Below are 21958 nucleotides of genomic sequence, written 5' to 3'. Positions count from 1 at the left end.
ACTGAATACGTTCTCAGATCTAGTAGCAGCTGCAGCGGGGAACAGGTTATTTCATGAGCAAGAAATGAATTGCTCGTTTTTAATATTTCTGTGAAACCCGGTCCTGCCAGAGGGCTGCCTCCCCTGCAATCCATAACCAAACTTCCCATCAGATGGCCAAGTTCCCTTATCTGTTACCCTTGAGGCCAGAGGTATCTCAGAATTCAGAATAGTTTTGGGTTTCAGAAATGCAGATGAAGGACTGTGGACTTGATTTGTTTTGTGTTTCACCCCTAGACTGTGACATTCTCAGAGACAGTCTCTGAATCCTCATTGACTGCATGCAGTAGGTGCTCCATAAATGTTATCAAGAGAGTGAGCAGACAAGAATGGCAAGACAACAGTGTTCATGGAGGGATTCAGTGGAAGAAGAGGCTGGTCAGGGACTCTGGTAAAGGACATAGGGAGACTTAACATGCTCTGATCAGGATTCTGGACTTGATCTGGAAGGTGATGGAGAGCCCCCTTCAAGCTTGTTATGTGAGCGGTGTGACTCAGCTGCGTATGAGGACAGCAATTCTTATACCAGTAAGAGGCAGAATCACAGGGCAAGGAACTAGTGTGAGCAGTACAAGGTTCCTGCAATAGTGAGGCAAGAAGTGCCTGTGAATAAGGCAGTGAATGTAAAGCAATTGAGAGAAAGAAGAGGCGGTTATGGCAACTAATCATGTTGGGGGAGAAGGAGAAGCTGCAGCTGAACTTGACCTGCCTGAGATGGTAGAGTACAGTACTAAGATCACAGGCTCCGGAACCCAGATGCTTCTCTGTTTAAATCCCAGCTCTGTCACTTACCCTGTGACCTTGGGCAAGTGACTTAACCTCTCTGTGCCTTAGCATCCTCTTTAGTATCCACTTCATAGGGTTGCTCTGGGGATTAAATGAGTATTTATAATGCACCTAGAGCAGGGCTTGGCTCTGGGCTGTTATTACTGCCTGCAACCAATCACTGTTTCATAAGGTTGAATTCCCCAAATGGTTCACCAAGTGACTATCTCCTCCAGGGTAAGGCCACGCACATCTCAAACCCTCCCAAGAAGTGACAAGTGGGTGCCAGAAGTCTAGTAATAAATGTATGTAATGAAGGTATGGAAAGACAAGATCACTTCAAGGGACAAAACTTTTATCAGACTTAAGAGGATAGGACTTCCCTCCGATGGGGTCTGTAAACATCTATTCTATTCACAGAGGCTTTTTCTTTCAATCAGTCACCACTTTGCTGTAACAGTTTGCAGCGTTGAAGCATGCCACGGAAACTTTAAGTGCTGGGTCATTCATTTGTAGGGAGAAAGCTATAAGGAGGGATGTCTTAAAAGCCTGTAATTTAGAAATGTTCAAATCTTTGCATCCAAATGGAAAATGGAAATGGTGTCAGGTTTGTGCCAAAAGGAAAGTCGTAATTGCTATGTGCTTCCCTTCCCAGCCCTCCTGGGCAAAGGAACATAACCAGCTATGTGGGCTTCAGAGCTGTCATCTACAGATATTTAGCAGACTCTGCAGCTTACACTACCAGTCTGCCTTCTCCCAGGAATATTACCCAAACACAGCAACACAAATGCCCATTTTTGAAAGTGAGGGCTCTGCAACAAAGTTAGTGTCTCCCCTTTCATCTTTCCTGGAATTTGCTGCCAGGAAAGCAAAGATGTAAGCATCCAGACTAATTTCTTAGTGAATCTTCCTTCTAGCATGTCAGTCCACTGTTTAATCCACTAATGGCTCCCTTGTTCCTCTTGAATCAAGTTCAACCTCTTCATCTTGACATTGGAGAACCTGCATGATTTAGCAATGGATTTCGGCCCCCAATGACCTTCTAATCTCACCAAGTCTGTCTGTTTACTGTCTCCCAGTGCCTCCGTATTTACTCTCACCTCTAAGTTCTCACATTAGTTTCACTCTGTTCACTCCCTTCACCTGGAATGACCTTTTCCCTTCTGTCCATTTATCCACACCCTACTACTGCCTTCAAGATATAAACTAACCTTTCTAAGGAGCTCTGGTGCTCCCATTATTACATTCTTCGTTCATCTACTTTCTGACTAACCATGTTTAATTTGTCCCCAGTTCATGTCTGTCTTGGGTTAGCTAAGTTTTGCATACATATTTTTATTTACACCACAACTAGACTTCAGGAAAGTGTCTTGAAAGTCAGGATCCTTGTTTATACTCTGAGTTTTTCTCAGTGATGGTCAACTCTGGACACATGGAATACTGGTTGGTTGATTGGTTTCTCCAACACCACCTTCCACAAGAAAAAGAAGGAAACTTTCCCATCTAGATAAAGGTACTTCTCAACTTGATTCAAGGCATCAGTTTGATACCTGTACTTCCTGTTATACTTAAAAGTGAATTATAAGAGTATTTCCACTAAAATCAGGAATAAGCATGAATACCACTATTTAATATTGTACTAGAGGTGATAGATAATAAACTAAAACATGAAAAAGATACAAAGGTATATTTATTCATTATTTCCCCCCAAAATGAAAAATAAGCATTAGAACTATCAAGAGAGTTCAGCACTGTCTAAACTCAAACTCAAGGTACAAGAATCAATAGCTTTCCTAAACACAAGCAATCAATGATTAGAAACTTTAACAGGAAAAAAGAACCCATTCACAAAAGCAATAAAAGTATAAAATACCTGTGGGGGAAAAAAAGCCTCACAAGAATGTTTAATTCAAATGAGGAAAAATTACATGACTTTCCTGAAGGACATAAAAGACCTGAAGAGGGGGATATTCCATATTTCTAACTGGGAAAACACATTTTAGGATGCTACGATATAAAAACATATCGTAGGGTTTGCAACACCATTCAAAATCCCAATATAAGTTTTTATTAAACACAGCAAACTCATTCTATGATTCATCTGGAATTATGAATCTGCTTGAATGGCCATGAACATTTTGAACCAGAAGATTAATGAGCGATGACTTGCTATCAAAACATAAAATAAAATTATGCTATAAAATGGTGTGGGTTTCGTGCAGGGATAAAAAGATCAACAGAACAGAACAGACATGTATAAAAATTTTATATTTGTTAAAGTAGCATTTCAAACAATAAGGGAAAGGACAGACTATTTGATAAATGGATGTGAAACAACTACCTAGCCATTTTGAGAAAAAATAGGTAGATTTTCATTTCCCAGCTGTGCTGGACAGCTCTGGTCTGTCCCTCCAGCTACTTTCTTCAACCTTCTGTACCCTGTTCTTTGCGGGAGAGGAGAATCTGTGTGGACTCTATCAACGAGGCTTCGTTGTCCTCGTGGTTGGAGTCAAGGTCAAAAGGGAGAATTGACAGGGGATCAAGCCTGGGATCCCTGTGGGTCACCCCAGGCTAGTAGCTTCCCTTAACTGAAGTTCTCAGTCCCTGGGAGGTGGTGGTCTTCTCTGCCCCGTCCTCTGCACGCTCCTTTTGCCCCTTCAGACATGGGTGCTAAAGGCTCCTCTCACTTTTATTTTGGCCACACCATCATAATCAGACCCCTGATTCAACGACCCTTTGGCACCTCATGTGGAGCATGTCATCTATTTTCTCTTGAGGCTTATTGATACCATATTATTCACAAAATTAAATTCCAGGAAGATTAAAGACCTAAATTTATTTTTAAACCCATAAAAATATTAACAATATGGGAATATATTTATAACCTTGGGTGTAGGAAGATTATTTTTAGACAAGATACAAATCAAAATTCATAGGAAGGATGGATACATTTGACTAAAACAAAATTTCAAATTTTTGGATGATTAGATACTCATAAGCAAAGTTAAGAGAAAGATGGAGAGGAATATTTGAAATTTATAACAAAGTGTTATTATCTGTATCATATAAGGATCAATTTTAAACATAAATATATTTTAAATATATTAAATTATATATTTACATATGTTTATATATAAAATACATAATATAAAATGTATTTTATACATATAATATACACATATATTTTATATGTAAATATATGGAAATATATAAACATCAATTTTTAAAAGAAACATTATTAGAATAATGGACAAGAATATGAATGGGCCATTCACAAAGAGGAAATAAAAATGGAATAAATATTTGAAAAGATTCATAATATTACTAGTAATCAGGAAAATATAAATTACCACAAGACACCATTTTTAACTATCAGATGGGCAGACTTTAAAGAATGATAAGCATCAAGAGTTGTTGAGGAACTTCCCTGGTGGTCCAGTGGCTAAGACTCCACACTCCCAATGCAGGGGGCCCAGGTTCAATCCCTGGTCAGGGAACTAGATCCCACATGCTACAACTAAGAGTTCACATGCCCCAACTAAAGATCCCACATGCCACAACTAAAGATCCCACATGCCACAACTAAGACCTGGTGCAGCCAAATTAAAAAAAAAAAAAAAAGAGTTGTTGAGCAAGTAAGGAAACAGGCTCTCTTGTTCACAGTCAGGGAGAGTGTTTTAAGTTGGCAAGCTTTTTGGAGGAAAATCTGGCAGTGTCTATTAAAATCATAAATGTCCATCCCTTAAGATCCTACTTCTTGGCAGCTACCATGGATAAAAACTTGCATATTTGCTCTAAGAGGTATGTATAAGGATGTTTATTATAGCATTATTGGTAATAGTAAAAAACTGGAAACAATCTAAATGTCCATCAACTGTGGAATAACTAACACATTTGCACAGTAGATTATATGCAACAGTTTAACAAAAGAGATAGATCCATATGTTCTGACCTGGAAATATCTCTAATACCTTTTATTTAGTGAAAACCCATTTAATTTCAGGACATCACGTAGACCATGATACCATTTGTGTAAAGGGTACTTGTATGTTTTTTTATATGCGTATAAACTCACAGATAAAAGTCTAACAGACACAAGCCAAACTGATATCTATTGCTACTTTGGGGTAGAAGACTGTGGGATTTATTGGGAGAAATGTCAGGGATTTTTCACTCTTTTTGTATTCTGTATTTTTCTGTATTTCACTATTTTCTGTATTGTTTGAAATTTTACAATGTGAATGTATTTACATCTTACCTATAAAATGATTTCTTTAGTGAATAATTGTAGATTACATTTAATTCCTTCAGAAAAAGATAAAAGGAAGAACATGGGGCTTTAGCATTAAATGGAAGTGTGACTTCAAGAAACTTGCCTAATTCACTGGGACTTGTCTCCTCGTGCATACAAGGGGGAAGTTTGTTGTGAAGATTAAATTAGACAAAGCCTGCTAGATGTGCAGCTGACTTCATGGTAGACAGTACTGGTTGTCCCTTTCTTTCTCCTCCATTTGGCCTGTGAGAACCTTGAGGGCCAAGATCTTAACTTCAGTTGCCTGTACACTGTGGACGTCTGTGCAAATAGAAGCTCAGTTACATTTACTGAAAGAATGAGTGACTGAACAAGCCACATTTGTTTATTGTTAATGGATAAACATATGTTCACATATGTTCATTGTTAACGGTAAACAAGAGATGCCTTTTTGGCTTCCACCAGGAAGATCAAAGGCTTCTGGTTTGTGAGAACAATAAGTCAAAGAAAATCAGAGATCTACACCAAAGGGATAAGGGTTTTAGAGCAGGAAGACTCATCACACAGATCTGATATTGGAGAGCCCCGGTCTCTGTGGAGTGATAGGGCTGCCATGGGCAGGGGTGTGGGTACTGGAAAGCCAAGCTGAGAACCCAGTCTCCAGGCTGAGAGACTGAATATACTAATGGACAAAGGCCAGGCTGTATATGACAGTGACGATAGAAATCTGACCCCCAACCTCTGCAGTAAATGGCCTGGGAAGCCAAACTACAACATCTGCAGCCATTAGTCCAGAACGGTTAGGACTTGGGCAACTCTCTAATGATGACTCATCTAATGATGTCAACTCTCTAATTCTTGCCCCACCGCCTCCTCTATTTCCATCTCAGGGCCAGTCAGAGAAAGCCTAATGTGCTCTCCAAACCAATCACATCAGATGCGCTCTCAGCTTCCCCAAGCCAACCATCTCCAGTCAGAAAGTACCCACAGTCTTCTCTTATCTTTCACTGTAAAACTTTCCCACTCCTCTGCCTGCCTTTGAGTCTCTGTCAAATGCTAGTGATGGCAGCTGACTTCCTTGCTACATAGCAAGCTCTGAATAAATAGCCTCTTTTCTCAGTTCAGTGGTCTTCGTTTATTCCTACAAGGCCTTCTCCCACGTTGCAACTAGACACTAGATACATGTTATATATTGGGATTTATACTTATACATAAATTCTACTTCTAAGTTAAAAAAAAATCACCCATGTAGATTAGTGCCAAAAGCCAAACTTCTCAAGGAATCTGAGGAAGGATGCTCAGCTTGCATTAAACTAAGAAAAAAATAAATGATGTCCATACGGATGGCAGCAAAAAGAGGCCAAAGACAAGACTGAGTCTGGACAATGGACAGAGGCTTCCAGAAATCTCTGCGAGCTTTTTTTTTCCTCCCATAAGCCAGGCACAGCTGGGTCCAGAAACTGCAGGGGCTGGAGAGCCTAGGAGGAATGCCTGCTTATCAGTCTCTCCTCAGGGATGGGCTGTAGTTCTAAGTCTTTAGAAATGTCCACCTGCCACAGGTTCAGACAAATGAACCAAATATATACATAAGGCCTTAGGGGATTGAAAGAAGTAGAAGATGGTTGGGAAGTTCCCAGCCGCTAACTCCAGGAAAAAGGGTTTCTTGGATGCTGGCATTGGAGCCTTGCCTATCTACCCATGACTATTTGCCTGTCTGAAATCCTAAAATTCCCAGCATCACTCTATAGAGCCTTCAAATGTATTTAAAACAGGTTATAGCCACATTTCTCAAACTACTTAATGTTAATAGATGTCTCAGCAGAAAAGGAGCTTTGCAGTCGAGTTTGGGAAATGCTGGGTGAAACCAAGTTAAACAGACTTCTTTTTGGCAGGACTTTGCAAAACCTTCAATATGCTAATATATGTTGTGAATCTGCAAGAAGGAGATATATAGCATACAGCATTTTCCAAAGTTATTTAACCATAGAAATTGATTTCCTGCCCACCTATTTACATCTCCCTGAACATCATTCTATAACATACAATTTTGGAAGCACAGGTTTGAGATAATGCTACCTTTCAGGGGAAAACCATTGGCTGGCTCATACCTCTCATCATCTATTGTAACTCACCAAGATGAGGATCAAGATGCCCCATAGGAAGCGGTGCAAGAGGGCAATTTTGATGGGAGAAGGAAGAAGACAGGATCATAAAGCAGAGCCTGGGGCCAACGGAGGTTATAGTCAGGTCTCAGGTCAGCCTAGCACAGCTTAAGGATAGGGGGTGTATTCAAGATGGAGGAAGCCAAAAATTATCCTCGCCTGGGTCATAATTTTCTTGACCAGCCATAGGATCATTATCTCTAGGAAGATAGAGAGTAACCAGCAGATCATTTGTATGGGAAGAAAATAGAGATTCAGGTGATTGATTCTTTCCATAGCACTTTACAAAAAGACCGTATCCCATAGTCCTGTTTTAGAGTCGAGATAAGGGAGGGCGGAGAGATGATACAACTTGTCTGATGCCCCAATAAAGGCACTTTTCCTTCTGCAGCCGCACCATGGAGACTTTGAGAGAGCACGGGGAAGGGGAGTGAAATGTTCCAAGGATTCCTTTGTTCACTTACTTTAGAATCACACAGCCGGTTCCTGCAGGTGGCGCTATCCAGAACACCTGGATCCGCGTCCTCCTCCGTGGGGTGCTTTCGGTGACCGCAACGGGGCAATTACTCATAAATTGTGTTTCTTCTTCATCTATGATCTGTGGGAAACCAGTGGAAAATAAACACATTAAAATGCAATGTCACTTTGGGAAGTTTCCGTGTTGACACTTCCTTAATTTTATTTTTAAATCTGTCATTTTCTGTTAGTAGTTCTACATCCCAAAGACACCAGAATAGTGCCTGGCGTTGAGTCCCACTTAATGCTTGTTGAATTAACGTAAGGGCAAGGATGTAGCACCTGTTCTCCGCTCTCTGGGACCAGGATCTTTTGTCAGCACTTTGAGGGACAGGCCACTAGGTGATGATCTTGCTCATTTCACTACAACAACCTGTGTCCCACTTCAGGGAAGGAGGAGGGTGGGGGAGAGATAATCCAAAGCAAACACTATATACCTAGATGTTGTGATTCAATTTTATAGCTTGAAATTAAAATGCTAAAAGAAAACCCCCCTTTGGAGTAAGTATACCAAAGTACATAAAGTCGCCCAGCACTATAGCACTGTTTACTCCTGCAGCCTCTCCTTTCTTAATTTGTGCCTTATACTGGTGTTCTCCCAAGTTAACCATCAAGATTTCCTATGACACTGCAAAAAAGCTGGTAGCCATTCCCATTCCCCAAGGCTGTTTTCACCATTTCTCCTGCTTGCTTCTGGGTCTGCAGCCAGGACTTGCCTATCCCTCTCGTAGAACCACAAACTGTTAGACCTGAACAGATCTTTTGGGGGAAATCATCTAAATCCAATGGGTCTTAAGTGCCAACTCCAACTGATTGGTAGTAGCTGTGTCATGAGTGGTGTTACTAACATTAATAGAGAACATTTATTGGGTGTTTAGTGTAGGCTAGGTACTAAGCTAAGTGCTTTATATGAATTACTCATTTAATTTTCAAATACAATTTAATGAGATCATTATCTCCATATTGTATTTATTTTATTTAAAAACATTTTTTAATTCCTCTTTTTTTAGGAAAGCAGGTAAAAAATTAAGTCACATCATATACTTTCATCACTGTGCAAAGCAAAAGCAACATTTTGTTTATCTCTATATTCCTTATACGTCTCTCATTTCCTTCCTTTGTTTACCACTCATTCCTAAGTATTTAATATATGTCCTTCTGAATATCTGTATATACACATATACATATATATACATATATATGTGTGTGTATAATTTACTTGAAGTTACATAGAGTTGTTTTGTATTTTAATACTTCTTTCACTTAATCTTATAATTTTGAGATATGTCAATGTTACTACCTGTGAATGTAACACTGCTACTGACTGCTGCTTAGTACTCCACTGCATGCATAGACCACATTTTACTTATTCTCCCAGTGAGGAGCACTTAACTGACTTCCAGCTCTTTGCCTCGACAAACATTGCTGTAATACAAATCCTCACGCTGCTCTGCTTATGAACCTACATGAGAGTTCTCAGCAATATAAACCATGTAGTGGGACTGCTTGGTTGTGAGGTTGTGGGTATAATCATATTAATTTCACTAAGTAGTTCCAGATTGTTCCGCAAAATGGCTTTACCTACTTTCATTCTATAAGCTATGCATAACTGTTCCCGTTTCCCCATATCCTCACTAGTACTTGTGATTATTGGACTTTCTAATTGTTTCCAATCTGATGGATGTAAAGTAGTATCTTGTTTTCATTTAATACTAGCAAATTTGAGCATCTCTTCATGAATTTATCATGTTTCTCCTGTGAATTGCCTACTCAGAATATTTACCAGTGGATTTTTCTTTTTCTTGTTGATTTGTAGGACTTTCCAGATATGAAATGCTCATCATTTACAAATATCTTTGTCACCCAGACATTCATCTTATCTTTGGAATTCTTCAATAATCTCCATCTAATCAAATTGATCAATTTCTCTCCTATGGCTTGCACTTTTTTGGTCTTGCTAAAAACACTGAGATCACAAAGATATTCTCTAGTATTTTCTTCCATTAGCTTTATAATTTTATTTTCACACTTAGGCCTTCAATCCATTTAGAATTTACTTTTTAATGTGATGGAGTAGGGATCCAACTCTATTTTCTCCATACTGTGAGCTACTTCAAAACAAATTAGTAAACAGATTTTTTTAGAACAGTTTTACACTCACAGCAAAATTGAGCAGAAAGTACAGAGAGTTCCCATATACCCCGTTCCCACACATGCACAACATTCCCCATTATCAACATCAGGCATCAGAGTGGTACATTTGTTACAACTGATAAACCTACAGAAACCTACACTGACACATCATCACCCAAAGTCCACAGTTTACATTAGAGTTCACTCTTGGTGTTGCATATTCTATGGGGTTTTGACAAAGGTATAATAATATGCATCCACCATTGTAGTATTGTATTGAGTAGTTTCACTGCCTTAAAAAATCCTCTGCTCTGCTGATTCATCCCTCCCTCCCCACAACTCCTGGCAATCATCAAGCTTTTGTTGTAATTGCTTATTAGTTCCCTGAGGTTTTTTGTCGATTCAGATTTTCCTATGTAGACAACCATGTCATCTGTAAACAAAGACGGCTTTATTTCTTCCTTCCCAATCTGTGTATCTTTTATTTCCTTATCTTGTCTTGTTGTATTAGCTAGGACATCCAGTATGATGTTGAAAAGTAGTGGTGAGAGGGGACATCCTTGCCTTGTTCTTGATCTTTGCAGCAAAGTCTCAAGTTTCCTACCAGTAAGTATGATGTTAAGTGTAGGTTTTTTGTACGCTCTTTACCAAGTTAAGGACCTTTATCTCTATTCATAGTTTGCTGAGAGTTTTTATCATGAATGGGTGTTGGATTCTGTCAAATGCTTTTTCTGCATCTATTTACATGATCATGTGATTTTTCTTATTTCACCTGTTGATGTGATAGATTACATTAATTGATTTTCAAATGCTGAACCAGCCTTGCATGACTGGGATAAATCCCACTTGGTTATGGTGTCTATTCTTTTTATACACTGTTGCATTTGATTTGCTAATATTTTATTGAGGAATTTTACATCTATGTTCATGAGAGATATGGGTTTGCAGTTTTCCTTTCTTTGCAATGTCTTTGTCTACTTTTGGTAATAGGGTGGTGCTGGCCTCATAGAATGAGTTAGGAAGTAGAGAATCGGTATAATTTCTTCCTTAAATGTTTGGCAGAATTCACCAGTGAACCCGTCTTGGTCTGGTTCTTTCTGTTTTGGAAGGATATTAATTATTGATTCAATTTCTTTAAAAGATATAGGCCTATTCATATTTTCTATTCCTTATTGTGTGAGTTTTGGTACATCGTGTCTTTCAAGGAATTGGTCCATTTCATCTAGGTTATCAAATTTGTGAGCATAGAGTTGTTTGTAATACTCCTTATTATTCCTTTAGTGTCCATGGGATCTGTAGTGATGTCCCTTCTTTCATTTCTGATATTAGTAACTTGTGTCTCCTCTTTTTTTTTTTTCAGTTAGCCTGGCTAAGGGCTTATCAATCTTACTGATCTTTTCAAAGAACCAGCTTTTGGTTTTATTGATTTTCTCTATTGATTTCTTTCTTTTTGCAATTTCATTGATTTCTGCTCTAATTTTTATTATTTTTCTTGTTTATTTTAGATATTATTTGCTTTTCTTTTTCTAGTTTCCTAAAGTAGAAGATTATTGATTTAAAGTTTTTCTTCTTTTCTAATATGTACATTCAATGCTATAAATTTCCCTTAAGTGCTGCTTTCATTGCATCACACAAAGTTTGATAAGTTGTATTTTCATTTTCATTTAGTTCACAATATTTTAAAATTTCTTTTGAAATTCCTTCTTTGACCCATGTGTTGGTTAGAAATGTGTTGTTTAACCTCCAACTATTTGGGGATTTTCCAGTTATCTTTCTGTTTTTGATTTCTAGTTTAATTCTATTGTGGTGTGAGAGCAGATATTGTATGATTTCTATCTTTTTAAATTTGTTAAGGTGTATTTTATGACCCAGAATGCGATCCATCTTGTTGAATGTTCCACGTGAGCTTGAGAAGAACGTGTAATCTGCTGTTGTTGAATGAAGTAGTCTATAGATGTCAGTTAGATCCAGCTGATTGATGGCACTCTTGAGTTGAACTATGTCCTTACCGATTTTCTGCCTGCTACATCTGTCCATTTCTGATAGAGGGGAATTGAAGTCTACAACTATGACAATGGATTCATCTATTTCTCCTTGCAGTTCTGTAAGTTTTCAGCTCACACATTTTGATGCTCTGTCATTAGGTGCAAACATATTAAGGATTATTACATCTTCTTGGAGTATTGATCCCTTTATCATTATGTAATGCCTCTCTTTATTCCTGATAACTTTCCTTGCTCTGAAGTCCACTCTGCCTGAAATTAATATAGCTATTCCTGCTTTCTTTTGATTAATGTTAACACTGTATATCTTTCTTGTCATCCTGCTTCTAATCTATTGATATATGTCTTTATATTTAAAGTGGGTTTCTTATAGACAACATATAAGGGTCTTGTTTTTGATTCACTGACAATCTTTTAATTGATCTGTTTAGACCACTGATGTTTAAAGTGATTATTGATATAGGCAGATTAATATTACCATATTTGTTGCCTTGTTCTTTGTTCCTATTTCTGTCTTTCACACTTTTTCTGTCTTTTTTGGTTCTAATTGAGAATTTTATATGATTCTATTTATTTGTTTTCCTTCCTTAGTGTATCGATTATACTTTTTTTTTTTTTTTTGGCTTTTTAAAATGGTTGTCCTGGAGTTTTCAGTATACATTTACAACTAATCCAAGTCTGCTATCAAATAACACTATACTGCTTCAAAGATAGTGCAAGTACCTTATAATAACAAAATATTCCTAATTCCTTCCTCCTTTCCCTTATATCATTGCTGTCATTCATTTCACTTACACATAAACATATATAAGCATATATAGACATAAGCATATACAATTGAATACACTGTTACTATTATTATTTTGAACAAAGTACTATCTGTTAGATCAATTAAGAATAAGAAAAATTAAAAAATTTATTTTACCTTCCTTTATTCCTTCTTTAATACTGTTCCTTTTTTAAATGGAGATCTGACTTTCTGACCAATATTATTTTTCTTCTCTCTAAAGAACTTTTTAAACATTTTTTGCAAGACGGGTCTACTGGTGACAAACTCCCTCAATATTTGTTTGTCTGAAGAAGTCTCTATATCTTTTTCACTTTTGAAGAATAATTTCACAGCGTATTGAGTTCTAAGTTGGTGGCTTTTTTCTCTCAACACATTAAATATTTCACCCCACTCTCTTCTTGTTTGCATGGTTTCTGAGAAGTTGTATATAATTCTTATCTTTGTTCTTCTGTAGGTAAGGTGTTTTTTTCCTCTGGCTTCTTTTAGGATTTTTTGTTTATCTTTAATTTTCTGTAGTTTAAAAATGATATGCTTGGATATAGTTTTTTTGGCATTTATCTTTCTTGGTGTTCTCTGAGCTTCCTGGATCTTTGGTTTAGTGTCAGATATTAATTTGAGGAAATTCTCAGTCATTATTGTCTCAAGTATTTCTTCTGTTCCTTTCTGCCTTTCTTCTCCTGGTATTCCTATTATGCATATGTTATGCCTTTTGTAGTCCTCTCATAGTCCTTGTATATTCTGTTCTGTTTTTTTTAGTCTTTGTTCTTTTGCTTTTCAGTTTTAGTAGTTTTTGTTGATATATCCTCAAGCTCAGAGATTCCTCAGCTGTGTCCAGTCTACTGATAAGCCCATCAAAGGCATTCTTCAGTTCTGTTACAAGGTTTTTGATCTCTAGCATTTCTTTTTGGTTTTTCCTTAGGATTTCCATCTCTGCTTACATTGCCCATCTGTTCTTACATGCTGTCCACTTTATCCATTAGAGCCCTTAGCATATTAATCATTGTTGTTTCAAATTCCCTGTCTGATAATTCCAACATCCCTGCCATGTCTGGTTCTGACGCTTTCTCTATCTCTTCAAATGTGTTTTTTGCCTTTTGGTTTGCCTTTTAATTTTTTGTTGCAAGGTGGACATGATGTGCTGTAAAAGGAACTGAGGTAAATAGGCCTTTAGCAACATGTAGACATACCTCAATTTATTGTGGCTTCACTTTATTGCATTTCAGAGACACTGCATTTTTTAACAGTAAAGTATTTTTTAATTAAGGTATGTCCTTTTTTTAGACATAATGCTACTGTGCACTTAATAGAGTACAGTACAATGTAAACATAACTTTTATATGTGCTGAGAAACCAAAAATTTCATGTGACTAGATTTATTGCAATTTTTGCTTTATTGCAGTGGTCTGAAACTGAACCAACAATATCTTTGAAGTATGCCTGTGGTAAGGGGTCAGGGAGAGGAAGTGTTCTATAGCCTTATGATTAGGTCTCCGTCTTTTGGTGACGTGTACCCCTGGACTGTGAATTTCACGTGTGCGTCTCAGTTTCCCCCCACCACTTAGGTGGGACTGGATGGCTGGAGGGGGCTGGAGTTGGGTATTTCCCTTCCCCCAGATAGGTTAGGTTCTGATAAAACTCTAGGAGGTTAGGCTGTAGTAAGATAGCTCCTCCTGAGAGCAGACCTTGTTGAGAAGAACAGAATGTCTGGTGTATTTAAAACTAGTTCCTTTTCTCCTCCCCTTGCCAGAAGCCCGATGAGATTTTTTTCTCTGATATTCACTGTGAGGATGTGGTAGATCTCCTGGAGGTGAAGCCCACAGGTTATTCCCCCTCCCCGCCAATGACTGGGCACCTCTGGAGTTTCTAACTCTCAGACTTGTCCACACTGAGCCTCAAGCAATCCATCGATTAGGTAAGGTGTTTTTTGTAGTTCAAAACTGTAGTTGAACTTCGTAGTTTGGACTACCTGATTGTAGTTCAGGTTTTCCTACTCTGGCACATGGAAATTTCTGCTTTGTTAAGTTGTGATTCTCTGTATCCTCCTGTCTGCCTCTCCAATTTGGGGGCAGCAATTTGCCCTGTGATCTCATTTCTCTGATGGCTCTAAAAAGAATTGTTGCTTTTTTGGTTTGCTCAGCATTTCACTTGTTAGGATGGAGTGGTGACCTCTAAGCTCCTTACCCGTGGGCCTAGAAGCTAGAAGTCCATACTGTGAGCTACTTTTAACACCACTCAATCCATCTTTCCTCCACTTTGTGATGCCACCTTTCTCATATAAAGAGTGACCATAAAATTTATTGTCCAAACAAGGATGAAAAAGTTTGTTATTAATAATTACAATATTCTGAGACAACTGGCAAAACAGACTTTTCCAGGCAAATGGGGCATATGTATACCAGGTTCCCAAACACACTGTTACTGAGCTTTCTACTCAGGTTCCCACCCACCCCCACCATAGCACTGTAATATATTTTAATATCTGGAAGGGCAAGTCCTCATTCCTTGCTCTTCTTTATCAACATTGTGTTATCTCTATGGATCTTTATTTTTTCATATATGGTATAAATACTCTAAAAACTCCCTTGCTTCTCTATCATTTTATCTTTTTTTTAAATTTAATTTTATTTATTTTTTTATACAGCACGTTCTTATTAGTTATCCATTTTATACGTATTAGTGTATATATGTCAATCCCAATCTCCCAATTCATTTTATCTTCTTGATGTGATAAAATCCCAGCCACTCACACCTGTGGAGCTCAATGCTACTGGACAAAGTCATGTGATGAGGCCAATTGTCTCCTATATTAATTGACTGCTAGCCTCAGGTTGGCCCGGCTACATTGCTGTATGTATCTGGCAAACCATTACCCTTCCACTGTCAACAATGATGATTTCAAATCTCCAATCTCTCCAAACTTCCAACATTAATCTCTTCTTTCACTCTTATTGTATTACCTTGCCACTTACTTCACAGAATAAACAGAAGTCAGCAGATTTAAAGTCCTTCACTTTCCCACCTGCATTCACCCTGTCCTCCTTCATTCTTATTATAACAGAGGAGCCTTACTTCTCTTTCATCTCTGCTCTGTTCCCATCCCTCTTCCTGACTCTAACAATTACCCCTTTTCTCTCCTCCAGGTTCAACTTCTGCCCCAATTGAATCATTCCCATTAATCTTGTAAGCACAGTTGAGTCTTTCCCATTGAAAAATAAAGACACCTTCAGTTAACCCTTCATCCCCCTCCAGATATGGTGTTCTTGCTCTTCTCTCCATCACAATCAAATAACTTGAATGAGTTGGCTATACTTCCAGTCTTCACTTCACATCCCACTCATCTTCATCCCAATCCCAGGTGTTTGGGGCGTACATCACACTATTAAAACAGCTCTAGCTAAGGCCATCAGTGGCTTCTGCAGTGCTTAACCTAATAGATCTACAGTCCTTCTTGAAGCACTCTCCTCCCATAGCTTCTGTGCCGTAGCTCCTTCCTGCCCTCTCCCCACCTCCACTTTCCCGTCCTCTCTCCCTACTTTCTTTGGTTGCTGATCCTCCTCTACTGGCTTTTAAATTTGAAATTGCTCAAAGCTCAGTCCTAAGCCCTCTCCTGTTCTGACTTTATTCCCTCTATGTAGGTGATCTCCTTCAACTCACAGCATTAATTGCTACCTATGTGTGGATGATTCACAAGTTTACATTTCCAGTCTCGGCCACTTCTCAGAGCTCTAGGCATGCATCTCCCAACTTCTATCTTCTACTTGCACTTCCTCTTGGATGAAACATACCTCAAATACACCTTGTCAACAACTAATTTATCTTCCCTCTAACCTGGTTCTGCTCTAATTGTGCAAGTCAGAAACGCCAGGTGTCATCCTTGGCTCTTCTCCCTCTCTCACCCTTTGTATCCAAATGCTGTCCATGTTACCTTCCAAATGTCTCTTGAATTCCTACTACCATCCCTACTACTACCACAGACTAATATCCCTACTACTATTGTAGACTAAGCTACATCATTTTTAATCTGAACTAATATAAAATTATCCTAACTGGTCTTTGTACATCTTCTCTTGCCTTTCTTCATTTTTTTCTCTATACTGCAAACCAGAGTGATCTTTTAAAAACACGAATATAATCTCCTTCCTTAGAACAATTCAACAGCTTTTCATTGTTTCCAGAATCAAGACTGAAATCCTTGAGTCAAGTCCCTGCCTTCCCACCTCTCTAGCCTCATACTGTGCCATCTCCCCCCCGCCCTTGCTTTCTGCACTTGTTTTCTCCTGCAAAAGCCTAGTCAATTCCCTTTTCCTTCTTCCCTCCCTTCCTTCTTCCTCCTTCCTTCCTCCTCTCCCTTCCTCCTTTCCTTCTTCCCTTTCTTCCTTTTCTGCATCTCAGCTCACTCATCCCTCTCATTGAAAAGCCTTCCCTGTCCTCTTTCACTATGGCCATTTCCCCTGTTATGTGTTCTCATATATCCATCCCTCTCCCTTCAGACACTTTAGCCCTCTTTTAATTTTACAAGCATTTGTTTGAGTCCTTGATTAATGTCTACCTCTCTAATAATCTGTAGGCTACGAGGGCAGACACTATGTCTCTTGCTTTTTTTCTCTTTGTTTCCTCAGCACTTAGCACAGTGCCTGATAGCTAAGAGGTGTGCACTGAAGAACTAGATGTACATGCCCCCTCCCTTTGGTTGTGAGATTGCTGGCTCTACCTCCTGGCTGCAATATGCCTTTACTCCCTATTTAGACAACTCCCTGGAGTTAGACAAAGTCCTTCTGACTTTGGATTTTGTTTTTCTAGATGATTATTAATAGCCTTGATAATAATAATAGCTTGCATTTCTGACACTTTCTATTGGCTAAGGACTTTACATATATGATTTCCATTTCCTTCCAATAATTAAGCAGTATTAAGCCTATCCTTAAGGAAACTACTGTGATGCAGATGGGTTAAATAACCTGTTTAAATCCCGCAGTGGTGGAACTGAGGTTTGACCTCAGCCTTATCTGCTCTAATGCCCGTGCTCTTTCCTCTATACCACACTCCCTCCTGATAGTGTCATTCCCTTATGTTAGGTAAGAATTTCTCTCTAGCCAAGCTGAGTCCTATGGAACCACCTCCACTGGACCAGCCCACAACTAAACATCCCACTCCAACACACACACAAGTATTTGGTAAATGTAAATAGTACTTCTGCTTCGTATTTTCTTAAAGGGTACTTAGATTCCCTTCTGCAGCTTTATTGGTGTGAGGGTAGATTTCCAAACCATGTGATTTTCTTGGAGTGGCACACTTGGCCTCCATGAGGAACCCCTTTACTGGTGGTTACAGAGAACTTTTGCAGTTAATTTTAACCCTAAATCTTTAAAATCCTTGGGAGGGTTCTGGGTGACTATATTAGGAAAGCCAAAGGGAATTAATATTTAATTAGCACCTACTATGTGCCAGGTACTTAACATGGTCACATCTTTGAATCCTTGATGGGAATAATTATTCTCATAGATGAGGAAATAAAAGTCAAAATGATCTGGTCTGGATTCTGACTCAGGGCTGTCTGAAACGAAAGCTTGTATCTCTGGAAAAAGATCCCAGTGGGGGATAAGACTCAGAACCTTGGCCCAGCAGTGAAACAAAGAAGAATGTTTGCCAAGCCACAGAGGCCACCTTAGGTAAATATGGTTGTTTATGCACAACCTCAGTTGCCAGATGGTAATTGAGCATTGAACAGAAGGGGTTATTTCCTCTGATTCAGAGAATGCTCCCGAAGTTGTTTGTTTTCCAGAAAATGTCAGCTTCCTCCAACAAGCTTTGGGCCTATCAGAACTTGTTCTTGTCCTTTTCCCCACCCCCCCCAAACATCTCCACACTTGTCCTGGTCTACAGTAGACCCACCATGTTAGCCACCAACTAAATGAAAGTCACTTAAAAAGGCTTCAACACTCATTTCAGTCTCTGGTTTCTTTTCTGAGTACCTGAGACTAAAAATTAAAACATATTATGATGGGTGGTGGTGTCTGGTAGTAGTATTATGGGTGATTTTTACTTCCTGTCTATGCTTTCTGTGGTTTCTAAATTTTCTAAAATGATGATGTATTACTTTAAATGAAGAGGTTTCTAATTCTTTTTAAGGGACTTCATTACAACATTCTATGGGTAACATTTCTTTTTTTTTTTTTTTAATGTAGGCTACAATAAACCTTCCCAGGTTAAGTTTAAGTTTAAAGTCACTTGGGGGAGATTTGCTGGCAAGGGGGCTGCTTGACTCCCTGTAAGAAGAGAGAGAAATTAAGGGACCTGAGACTGGTCCCCACCCAGTCAGGTGAGATAGCCAGGTAAGGTAGACCAAGTTAAGACAGGCGGACAAGGTTGGATTTCCAGAACGCTTGGCAACCTATCATTAAGGCAATTGGTTGGGCATCTGGTCATGAACAGACCTTTTCAAATACTAGGGACTTTCTAAGCCACCTCATCAGCATGACTTACAAAGTTTCCAAAACTTTCCATTGATCACAATCCTGAATCACCTACCATATCCATTTTGAAATCTGCATCATGGCCTACATTTATGCTCAACCTGTTTATGGCCTCACTTTCTTTTCAGACTTAAATACACAATACTTCTTTCCTAAGTCTAATTTTGGCTCCCCTCCTCAACCCTGATATGGATTCTCTCTTCTGCTATGTTGTCTCACCCTTTGGGGTCCGACAGACATAAGCCTCAGGAGATGAACCTAAATAACATCAAGGTCCTGGATAAAGTCACAAGCTTTCTAACAAGTGGGTGGACCATGGCAGTGGGACATCCAGGAGAATACTATTTGGAAGTCGCCATAGATGCCATCTTGGACATTTGTCTTCTGGCAGCAGAAAGCTAGTCATAGATAGAGAACAGAGCTGGTGGTCAGGGTCAGGGCTCCAGTTCCCACATGAGAACCATGGATAAGTCAGATAATTGGAACAGGAACTTGGAATGACATCCACAGAAGAAAACTGGTCCCATGAGCATGGCTTGGAATGGAGTTGGCAGGAGGGGTTAGATTTGGGCCTTGGGATTAGAAGGGACTTCTGCTGGGGGTGGGGTGGGGATGTGAGATGTGAGTAAGAAAATATCTCATGAGCCCAGTGGTCAATGCAGGGCACCACGACCATGGATGCCTATCAGGGATAGTGATGGGGACAGTGGTTGCTTAAGAAGGCTGTCCTCAAGTCCTTATTGGTCTGGGTAGTGGGTGGTCTGAGTCTGAAGGAAAGGGCAACAGTACATCTAAATGTGGATTGTTGAGTCAGAGAGTGTAGGGGACACTGACAGTTAGGGATCAAGTTAGAGAATGAGGGAATATATGTCCTACTGCATCATCTCGTACGTATTTCTTCTCTAGAAGTTTGTGAGAAGCAGTGGGTCTTCAGTATATTGTAGCTAGAGGGAAGTGTTCCCCCAGCACCTTAGCCTGATTGTATTAATGCAGGAGAAAGACACCCTAAAGAGGAGAAGCAGGAATATAGGCATACTTTGGAGATACTGTGGGTTCGGTCCCAGACCTCTTTAATTTTTGCAGTAAAGTGAATCACATGAATATTTTGGTTTCCCAGTATGTATAAAAATTATGTTGCAATGAAAAAATGCTCAACATCGCTAATTATTAGAGAAATGCGAATCAAAACTACAATGAGGTATCACCTCGCACTGTTCAGAATGGCCATCATCAAAAAGTCTACAAATAATAAATGCTGGAGAGGGTGTAGAGAAAAGGAAATCCTCCTAAACCGTTGGTGGGAATGTAAATTGGTGCAGCCACTATGGAGAACAGTACGGAGGTTCCTTAAAAAACTAAAAATAGAGTAACCATATAATCCAGAAATCCTACTCCTGGGCATATATCCAGAAAAGATGAAAACTCTAATTCATAAAGAGACACGCACCCCAGTGTTCATAGCAGTACTATTTACAATAGCCAAGACATGGAAGCAAGCTAAATGTCCATCAACAGATGAATGGATAAAGAAGATGTAATTATATATATATATATATATATATATATATATATATATATATTCCATTGTGGAATGGAATATTACTCAGCCAATAAAAAGAATGAAATAATGCCATTTGCAGCAACATGGATGGACCTAGAGATGATCATACTAAGTGAAGTAAGTCAGACAGAGAAAGACAAATACCATATGATATCACTTATACGTGGAATGGAAAAAAAAGGATACAAATGAACTTATTTACAAAACAGAAATAGACTCACAGACATAGAAAACAAACTTATGGTTACCAATGGGGAAAGTGGAGGAGAGGGATGGATAAGTTAGGAGTTTGGGATTAACATATACACACTACTAAATATAAAATAGATAGCCAACAAAGACCTACTGTATAGCACAGGGAACTATACTCAATATCATGTAATAATCTATAAAGGAAAAGAAGCTGATGAAGACTAGATGTATATATAACTGAATCACTTTGCTGTACACCTGAAACTAACACAACATTGTAAATCAAATATACTTCAATAAAAAAATAAAATTAAAAAAATAAAAAATTTTTAAAAAGCTTAAAATTAAAAGAAAAAAATTATGTTTACAGTATACTGTAATCTATTAAGTGTGCAATAGCATCATATCTAAAAAAACCCAATCTACATATATTAATTAAAAATACTTTATTGCTAAAAAATGCCAACCATTTTCTGAGCCTTCAGCAAGTCAATCTTTTTGCAGCAGTAACATCAAAGATCACTGAACAGATTGCCACAACAAATATAATAATAATGAAAAAATTTGAAATATTGCGACAATTACCAAAATGTGACACAGAGACATAAAGTGAGCAAATACTGCTAGAAAAATGGTGCCAATAGGCTTGCTCGATGCAGGGTTGCCACAAACCTTCAATTTGTAAAAAACACAATGCCTGCTAAGTACAATAAAGCAAAGTGCAATAAAACGATGTATGCCTGTACTTGTTCATTGTAGGAGAATCAGGAAACACAGAGTAGCAAAAATTATGAAACAAACAATACTCACAATTCAACTATCCCCAAGATAGTTATTATTAACATTTTGATGTTTATCTTTTCAGATTATTCATACATACGTGCATATTGCAATTCTAAAAAACAGAATTACACTATACTGTCTTTTTCACTCAACAATACATCATGAATATCTTTCCTTTCTACTCAATATATAACTCAACAAAATCCTCTATGGCTGCAGAATAGCCCATGGTATGGAATGGATAGCCCACAGTTTACCTAACAAACTTCAGAGTGCTGAACATTGTGTT

The 21958-nt window shown here is 38.4% G+C and overlaps 1 protein-coding gene across 2 annotated transcripts in view; it reads right to left on the bottom strand.

The window, feature by feature from the left end:
* SPON1 (spondin 1) overlaps positions 1 to 21958 on the bottom strand; it is a 269321-nt gene that overhangs the window by 180672 nt on the left and 66691 nt on the right. For both annotated transcript variants that reach the window (XR_011075438.1, XM_068555753.1), the window contains exon 3: positions 7683 to 7816. Coding sequence is in view for 1 of the 2 variants with exons in the window: in XM_068555753.1 (XP_068411854.1) it covers positions 7683 to 7816 (134 nt within the window). In the remaining variant the exon portion in view is untranslated. The remainder of the gene's footprint in view (positions 1 to 7682; positions 7817 to 21958) is intronic.

The sequence above is a fragment of the Eschrichtius robustus genome, chromosome 11 (assembly GCF_028021215.1).
Source record: "Eschrichtius robustus isolate mEscRob2 chromosome 11, mEscRob2.pri, whole genome shotgun sequence".
NCBI lineage: Eukaryota > Metazoa > Chordata > Mammalia > Artiodactyla > Eschrichtiidae > Eschrichtius > Eschrichtius robustus.
The sequence above is the reverse complement of the archived record's forward strand: the minus strand, read 5'-3'. Positions and strand labels throughout refer to the sequence as shown.